This window comes from Cyphomyrmex costatus, unplaced genomic scaffold (assembly GCF_001594065.2).
Source record: "Cyphomyrmex costatus isolate MS0001 unplaced genomic scaffold, Ccosl1.0 scaffold189, whole genome shotgun sequence".
Classification (NCBI taxonomy): domain Eukaryota; kingdom Metazoa; phylum Arthropoda; class Insecta; order Hymenoptera; family Formicidae; genus Cyphomyrmex; species Cyphomyrmex costatus.
Genome location: NW_017275921.1, coordinates 141,064 through 150,282, shown reverse-complemented (window position 1 = coordinate 150,282; position 9,219 = coordinate 141,064). Strand labels below are relative to the sequence as shown.

At 39.5% G+C, this 9,219-nt stretch overlaps 1 protein-coding gene across 1 annotated transcript in view; it reads left to right on the top strand.

Annotated features, from left to right (window-relative positions):
• Positions 1-9,010, top strand: part of LOC108772477 (sortilin-related receptor) — a 13,178-nt gene extending 4,168 nt beyond the window's left edge. The window contains exons 2-10 of the mRNA XM_018538010.1: positions 223-498; positions 614-775; positions 908-1,186; positions 1,284-1,549; positions 1,760-6,027; positions 6,199-6,458; positions 6,887-7,358; positions 7,437-7,643; positions 7,735-9,010. Of these exons, the coding sequence (XP_018393512.1) occupies positions 223-498; positions 614-775; positions 908-1,186; positions 1,284-1,549; positions 1,760-6,027; positions 6,199-6,458; positions 6,887-7,358; positions 7,437-7,643; positions 7,735-7,796 (6,252 nt within the window). The 3' untranslated portion in view covers positions 7,797-9,010. The remainder of the gene's footprint in view (positions 1-222; positions 499-613; positions 776-907; positions 1,187-1,283; positions 1,550-1,759; positions 6,028-6,198; positions 6,459-6,886; positions 7,359-7,436; positions 7,644-7,734) is intronic.
• The last annotated feature ends 209 nt before the right edge of the window (positions 9,011-9,219 follow it).

The window sequence follows — 9,219 nt, the reverse complement described above, 5'->3', positions numbered from 1 at the left end:
TTCTCTCTCTCTCTCTCTCTCTCTCTCTCTCTCTCTCTCTCTCTCTCTATTTATTTATTTTATCGGAGTTTCTTATCGGTTATCTCTTATCTCTTATCTTCATTCTCTTTGTCATATTGTTATGCGAGGATAAATATTATTTTATTTTTACGTTATATAAATTTATATATATCTAATGTTTTCGATCATTTCTAATGAAAACTTTGTTTCTTGTCGTTACAGATCAATCCTTTAAATGATTCGCATCAGCAATTGATGGTACATTGGGTCGGGGAGGGTTCCAATGTAATAATATGTCTAGCAAGGGATAGCACGCCCGTGGTACGCTTCCAAGGAGGCAAATTCTCTTCCCCGAACCAACCTAGCGCTGTGTACATCAGTTACGATTATGGTGATACCTTTGAGAATAAGACTGAATACTTCAGGGTTTCATCTGAGGCCGATGCCCCATATGCTGTTGTAGACAAATTCACCAATCATCCTAAGTACTATCAACACGTGAGTCCCGCTTTACAAAAATTATTCTTACAAAATAAATAGCCGGTATATTTTCCTGGCGCATCTCCAATTCTATTGTTTAAAGAGTATTCGCGAGACTTCCTTTCTTTTGTAGTGCGTCTTTATGGACAGTCTGAATAGTTTAATCTTCATAACATATAATAACGGTCTAACAATTCTGAGGATCTCGTTGTCGTTTCATCCAAGTGAAGTCTCGTATTTCGAATTAGATCCACGGATACTTGTCGCACTAGACAAAGCCGATCCAACGCGGAAGGTATGTATAAAACTTATTATATTATTATTTTACAATTATTTAAATTTACATGCTACCATTATTATCTTATTTTAAAAAATATAAAATGATACAAGAATTCTTTTTTCTGACTGTGGAATATTTCGATTTTAGTTGTGGTTGACAATCGATCGTGGATTTACCTGGATGCCAATTCATCAATCGGTAAAGGCTTTCTTTTGGTCTCCTTATCGTGAGCTATTAATTGAACGCACGGAGTCTGATGGAGCGAATACGGTTTTGAAATTGGATCTGCGAAATATATCCTCTTATATAAGAGGAAACAATCATTTACGAGTAAGAATGTCTATACGAAAGGAATTTATCACCATCGTTGAAAACGTTGAAGATTTTCAAATCAGAGGCGATTTCATGTTTGCAGTTAAGAAAAGGGTAAGGATCACAATAAAAGTGCTACCTGTGGAATCTCTTGTAAGATTCAGAATTTAATTATTTTCATTTTGAACATTGTTTTTATTTATTTTAACAGAATGGAACGGAACATTTAGACCTCTTTGTCTCTTATAAGAATCAGACGTTTGTCCAAGCGCATTTTAACACGGAATTGAATTGCAAGGAATATCATATTGTAGATGTATCGTTCAATCGAGTCTTTATCGCTGTGAAACACAGTGACACTGTGATTAATCTTTACGTGTCAGAAGTTATAGATCATGAGAAAGCTATATTTACGTTATCTCTGGAGAGTATCCTCACGTTTTTCCCCAACAGCACTTGGAAAGACAGCTGGTTGAAGTAAGTAATGAAATATAATGGATACCTATATATTGTTTATAAAAGTAAAGTTGGAAATTTTACAAACTTATAATTGCTGTAAAAGCTGTGAAATTTGTAAAAATAAGATAACAAGTTTAAAAAATTCTTTGTTAATTTAATTTTTCTCTTTAAATTTGTTAATATCTTCTTAATTTATTCGTGTACTTATATGATTTTATATTTGCGCAGTGATGTGGCTGATGAGGCATTTACGGATCTCTATAAGGTCGAAGGTCTTCGAGGCATATTCATAGCATCGCGGGTCAAAGGTACTCCAAAATCAAGCTCCATTGGACCAGAACATTTGGAATCATTAATTACTTTCGATCACGGCGCCACTTGGAACAGCATTAAAGCACCAATGGCAAATCACGAAGGCTTCTACATTCACTGTGGAAAAGACTGCTCATTACATTTAAGTCAAAGATTCAGTCAATTGTATCCGGTGACGAGATCTGTTACTATTATGAGCTCAAAATCAGCGCCCGGAATAATAATGGCCACTGGTGTCATTGGGTCTAGCTTGAAGGGTCATCCCGCACTCTATGTATCTAAAGATGCTGGTCTTACGTGGAAACAAGTGTTAAAAGAGTATTACTTCTTTAACATGGGCGATCATGGAGGTTTATTGGTGGCAGTTAAGTATTTTAAATCGCGCGGAGAGACTAGAGATATTTCATATTCAACGGATGAGGGCGAAACATGGCAGACGTACGAATTCAACGAAAAGATGTTGCGTGTTTACGGTCTCATGACGGAACCTGGAGAAAATACCACGGTATTCACTATGTTCGGATCGGACAGCGGACAACATCAGTGGCTTATTATCAAGATTGATCTACGAAATGTATTTGAAAGAGAATGTACGGAAGACGATTACAAGTTTTGGTCTCCATCGAGCACCGACCAACCGGTCATGGCTTGCGTGTTAGGACGTAAGGAAACGTATCAGAGACGTGCGGCTCGCTCCAATTGTTATCAAGGCGTAAACTACGATCGGCCAGTGAGATTGGAGACCTGTCAATGCGATGCAAATGATTATCAGTGTGCTTACGGTTTTGTACCCAACGGAAATCCGTATCACTGCATCCATAACAAAACCATGCCCGATTATGACCCATATGCTGTGCCGATTTCGTGTCAACCTGGTATGTTTTATAATCGCACGAAGGGCTACGTCAAAATATCCGATGATGATTGTACCGGCGGCCTTGCAAGAAACTATGAGCCCGATGAAATCCCATGCCCGATGGGCGAAGGAGCAGACTTCTTATTGGTCGCTCAACGAGAACACATTACACGAATCGATTTGGCGGAAAACAAATCGGAAGCGTTACCTGTGCACGATTTAAAGAATGTTATTGCAATCGAATTCGATATGAAAACTAATTGTTTATATTGGGCGGATATCGTAAACGATACAATCGGCAGACAGTGTCTGAATGGTACTAGTTATCCTGAGATTCTTGTTGAGACCGATTTGAGTTCCATTGAGGGAATGGCTTTTGACTGGGTGTCCAAGGTGTTATATTTTGTAGACGGTGTTAAGATGAGAATACAAATTATCCGAACAGATGTATCTGCTATGGGCAGAATGCGTAGGACAATATTGGGGCCAAACAATCTGCAAAAGCCACGAGGTATCGCAGTTCACCCCATACGCGGCTATATGTTTTGGACCGATTGGGCACCAAACAATGCCTCAGTATCTCGAGCTAACCTGGATGGTACAGATGTTAAACGACTATTTGTTAAGCCTACTGTCGACTGGCCGAATGGAATAACGATTGATTACATAGCCGAACGTTTCTATTGGGTGGATGCTCGATTAGATTACATAGCTTCCTCGGATCTTGATGGTAAAAAATTTAAGAAGATTATTGCTCAGGAAACGCGTGTAATGCATCCTTTCGCGGTCGCTGTGTTTAAGGACAATTTGTACTGGGATGACTGGAAGCAGTCAATGATATTTGTTGCCGATAAAGATCATGGGGTCGGAATTAACACAGTACTCGGCTTTCAGATTGCGGGTTTAATGGATTTGAAGATCTTCGCGCACAGCGTGCAAGTTGGCTCGAATAAGTGCGCGAAAAACAACACATGCTCACACATTTGTTTGGGCACGCCTGATGATAGCTACGTCTGTCTCTGCCCGGATGGCATGGTGATGACGGATGGTATATGTTTGTGCCCGGGAGGTAACGAGCCATACTCCAACTCAACGTGCCCGCGTGTCGCTAGCACCTGCTCGTCCAACCAATTTGCTTGCAACAACAATGTATGCATCCCCGAGTTCTGGAAGTGTGACGGTGATAACGACTGTGGCGACAATTCAGACGAGATTCAATGCAACCGCGCCACGTGTAGCCCCAATAATTTTGAATGCGATGATAACAAATGCATTCCTAAATATTGGGTATGCGACCTGGATCGTGACTGCAAAGACGGCAAGGACGAAATGAATTGTACGTACAGCAATTGCACCGAAACGCAATTCAAATGTGACAACGGCCGCTGTATATCGCATCGTTGGCGTTGTGACGGTGAGGATGACTGCCGGGACAGCTCGGACGAACAGAACTGTACCAAGAACGTTCTACCGAATACATGCCGATCCGATGAGATCGTCTGCAAATCAGATCACTCGTGTATACCGACATCCTGGAAATGTGATGGCGAACCAGACTGCGAGGACGGTGCTGATGAGAAGGATTGCAATAATATGGTATGCGAGTCATGGCAGTTTACGTGCAACAACACCAAAGAAAATGGACATCGATGCATATATAAATCATGGGCGTGCGATGGTGACAAAGACTGCATCGATGGTTCGGACGAGGTAAATTGTACCTCTACTATTCTACCAACGTCGATAATCCCGGTGTTACCGACAAATTCTTGCAATGACTGGATGTTTATGTGCAATAACAAGAAATGCGTGCCCTATTGGTGGAAATGCGACAGTGTGGATGATTGCGGCGACGATTCCGACGAGATAGGCTGTGGCAATATGGATGGTGTGTTGGAACCCACGTCTCCAGTTCACACGACGCAGCAGTCACACATCTGTCGCGAGCATCAGTTTCAGTGTTATAACGGTGAATGTATTGAAAACGCGTGGGTGTGCGATGGTTTGAATGACTGTTCGTCCGGCGAGGATGAACAACAATGTGAACATAAACGGCCGTCGTGCCGAGAGAACGATCAATTTATGTGCCGTCAAGACGGTTCATGCGTACCGCTTTCGAGCATGTGCAACGGTGTCAAGGAATGTCCGGACGGCAGTGACGAATTCGGTTGTGAGAAAGAGATGAATCCACCTGCTAAGCCAGCCTGCTTTATAGGTCTTTACTCATGCGATGAAGACCGCTGCTTCCCAATGGCAACTATGTGCGACGGCAATCACGATTGTATAGATGGCTTCGATGAGGATCAGTGTAAGAATAGCTCGCGCGTATATCAAGTATTAGTGATGGGTGTTGATGAACGTTCTATCAATGATACAAGTCTCTACCTCTTTTGGTGGATGCCGATACCATCGAACGTGACGTTCGAGTTCTTGCCATCAGTCGCGAAGGCGGCACCAAATGCTACGTGGAGTAACGCTACCCATTGGATCGAAGACACGGAGTATCAATTCAACAATCTCTCGCCGTTTACTAAATACAATCTAACAGTCTATGTGAGAGTGAAGGGCCAGTCCGAAGTATTCCCACCGGCAAAGTATTATACGGCGTTGACTAGCGAAGGCGTGCCAAGTGAGCCGTGGAATGTGACGGTCACACAGAAGAATGGCACTCGTGTAGAGGTGGCTTGGAGACCACCCTTACTTTCTAATGGTCCTATTTGTGGATATGTAGGCTACGTCACGCCACCGATACCACCATTAGAATTTAAACAGCAACAAACCTCCACAACTGTCGACATGGCATTCGAGGCGGGCCAGAATTATTCCTTCTGGATCGTGGCACAGAATAAGCAGCATCACTCAGCCTCATCGAAAGTTGTCACACTTACGTTTGATGGCATAGCTAAAATCGACGATATTGAGGATCTTCGTGTAGTGGCCATAACGAATCACTCTGTCACTTTAACATGGAAGAAGATGCAGGACGTGGATGGATATAGTATTACTCCCAGAGGACCACCGCACTATGCAGGTTTGCAAACTGTCTCAACAACAGACAATCTGATGAAAGTCGAAAAATTAGCGCCGGGCATTAAATACACCTTTGAAGTCGGCGCGACAAAGAAGCAGTACATCGGTAAACTCACCTTGGTAACAGCTACGACGAATGGCACCGCATTGCCTGCGATAAATAACTTCGACGCACAGTTGGTGAAGTCTCAGAGAACAACCGTAAAACTTACTTGGGATCCCCCGAAGAGCACTAGGAAGATCAAGTGGAAATATGCTGTTCACTATGGAATTCACTTCATGGAGGAATTCTTTAAATGTAAGGAATCATTTACATTTACGATTTTCTTATAAGGATAATTCTTATTTTAATATCTTGGATGAGATAATAGATATCTTATTCTTATTATACTATTTGACATCGTTTTATTCTTCATATTTGTTTTTCTTTCAGAAGAAAAAATATATATATTTATATTTCTATTTTTAGCACCACCCAATTTTATCACCACTAATCTTACGGCTACGATTAAGGATTTAGAAGCGTGTGAAGCATACGTCTTTGCTGTTGGCGTCTATGGAGACTACGGAGCAGGACCTTTAAATCAACCGGTTATAGTTACGACGCATTACAATGCACGTGCACCTCCGAAGAAATTGCGAGTAGCGCCATCGACGGATAAAAATGACAGTATAATCGTTTCGTGGATGTCAAGTTGTCCAGTAATGGACGAGATGGTCAGTTACACGGTGAGTCAATAATGCTACAAAATATTTTCCTGAAAAAATGACAATGCGAGAAATTTTAAGAAAGTTGAGATTTATTATCTACGCACGCGCACGCGCGGAGAGTTTCTCAAAGATACCATTTTCCTTTTACTAGAGAAAAATTATAAAATGCATGTATTTTTTTGTTTGTAGCAAAAATTATTCATTGATCTTATATCTTTTTCTCGATTATAGATTTCCGTTACGGAAATGATTCTAAACAAGCAGATAGTTGTGACAATGCGAGAAATTTTAAGAAAGTTGAGATTTATTATCTACGCACGCGCACGCGCGGAGAGTTTCTCAAAGATACCATTTTCCTTTTACTAGAGAAAAATTATAAAATGCATGTATTTTTTTGTTTGTAGCAAAAATTATTCATTGATCTTATATCTTTTTCTCGATTATAGATTTCCGTTACGGAAATGATTCTAAACAAGCAGATAGTTGTGACACTGCCACCAACTAACGAAACTGTTCTGAAGCATATATTCCATGCCATCAAATTCGGTGGGACGTACAATGTTACAGTAGCCACAGATGTCGACAATGCTATACCTACGAAACCATTCATCTATATAGCGCCACCGCTTAAGCCGCCTCATCAGCTCACCGTCTTACATGATAATATGGAATACTTGATTTACTGGCAAGAACCGGAGAACATCCGAAAGGATACTGATAGGTATTATGAAATTTTGGTGGCCGAAGGATCGAGAACAATAAACGAATCAACCGCCAAAGTCTTGTCAGTCAAAGATCCGCCGCCTTACCGCTACAAGGATGCTAAAACGGATACGATTTATACCTTTGCCGCGCGTTTGGTCACAAATGAAGGATACCAAAGTCCATTGAGCGAAACTTGGAGCACGCAGATTTCAGGTAAGTTATCTTTAACATTTCTTTTTAAACTAAGACATGTTTTAATAATAATCTTTTCCCTTTTTATTTGTTCTGTAGGATCGCAGCTCCCAGTAATAATGAATACATCGGGCATATTATCTCTCGCTATTCCGATCTGTTTGATCGTTATAGCGCTTGGTGCTGCGCTCGCATATTTCATCGTTCGACATAGGAGGCTATCTCACAGCTTTACGCAATTCGCTAATAGCCATTACGATACGAGACGAGGACAAGCTACCTTTCCTGGTACAACAGATGGTTTAGGTGAGTGCTGTCTCGCAATTTGGAAAAAAGGGATAAGAATGATATAAAACGACATGTGAAAATCTATTGATTGTTTCTCTTTTTTTTATAGAAGAAGAAGATAGCCCGGTAATCCGAGGCTTTTCGGATGACGAACCGCTCGTAATTGCATGAATATCATATGTATGTGTAAACAAAATATTTACGTACTAGGAAAGATGTGCCAAGACACTATTAATGTAATAATTTTGAATAAGTCAAATTTTATGACGGAAAGAAAAGCTTTTATGAAATTGTTTTAAAACTGAATACTGAATTGTAGTCGTACTTATGTTATAGTAATTAACGGCTATCAATCGGTAAATAGGGTTGTTTAGAACGCTTACATGAGAGCTTTTCGCATCATTCATATGGTACGTTGTCGTGGTATACATGTACATTACGAGTGATCGGAGTAACTACCTGCCGTGCAGTAGGAGAGGCCATTATATATCTCAAATTTGATTGTAAGCAAATCAAGATAGGTTGAAAGTGTGGTTTACCGTCTAACGAAAGGATAAACGCCAATCGATAAAACGGCAACTTGTATATAGTAAATATTTTATATGGATTGATTGTGAGACTTTCGAGATGACAGGCATTTGCATTTTTAATAATGTATTTATATGACATGTACGTATGAAGAAACTTTTTTTAGTCCGTATTCAGATTTGTTGATGCAAAAGTGAGTTACCCGGGATGAACTTTTTATTAAAAGCTGTTTAAATACCCACACAGAGGCCATAAGTTTTTTTTCAATATAGCAAGTGCATGACCAAAGTAATGTTTTCTTTTAATGTCGTATCCAAGAATTAGCGTCATCTGTTCATAGAGTATATATATAGATTTATATGACGTTTCATTCAGGTTCTCCAGCTTGAATAATCATTTTTTAAGTAACTTTTTATAATTGTCCCGATTAGAATTTTATATCAAACATGATGCGACATTGAAAGAAGTTTTTGTAAGCGAGTCTCTCAATTTCGCAAAAGGGTGACTTAACCCTTGTAAAAAGTGTGTTGCAATTGCAATTTGAATACTAAGAATTTTTCATCTTCAGGTACAAAAAGGATATTCGACAAATGATATTTGATTTATACTATGATTAAAGTAGACAACATTTTTTTATTTTACATTATCAAAAGATAACGTATTCTTTTTCAAGATCGAACGTTTTTAGTTAAAATTGGGAAAGGTTTACCGAGACAAGACACCAATGAGAAAGCCACAGATCGGTGATGTTCTCAATGCAAATAAAATGGTAGCGACCGTCGTGACTTTTAGATTAATGTAAATAATGTTTAAATATTTAAGCGTGTGAACTTTTACCACTTATTCCTTGTTGATTCACATCCATAAAAGACTTGAATCCATAAATGATTAAATTCCGTAAATCATTTATATTTTTATGTTGGAATTCTTTCTTATTTTATGTGTACGAGCAGTTTCCTCACTGCAAAAACGATCAATTTGACAGAATCTTTTGTTGACACGTATATACACAGTGACGATTATTTTACTGAATTTAAATTATCGGATTAAGAAAAATTGACATTCT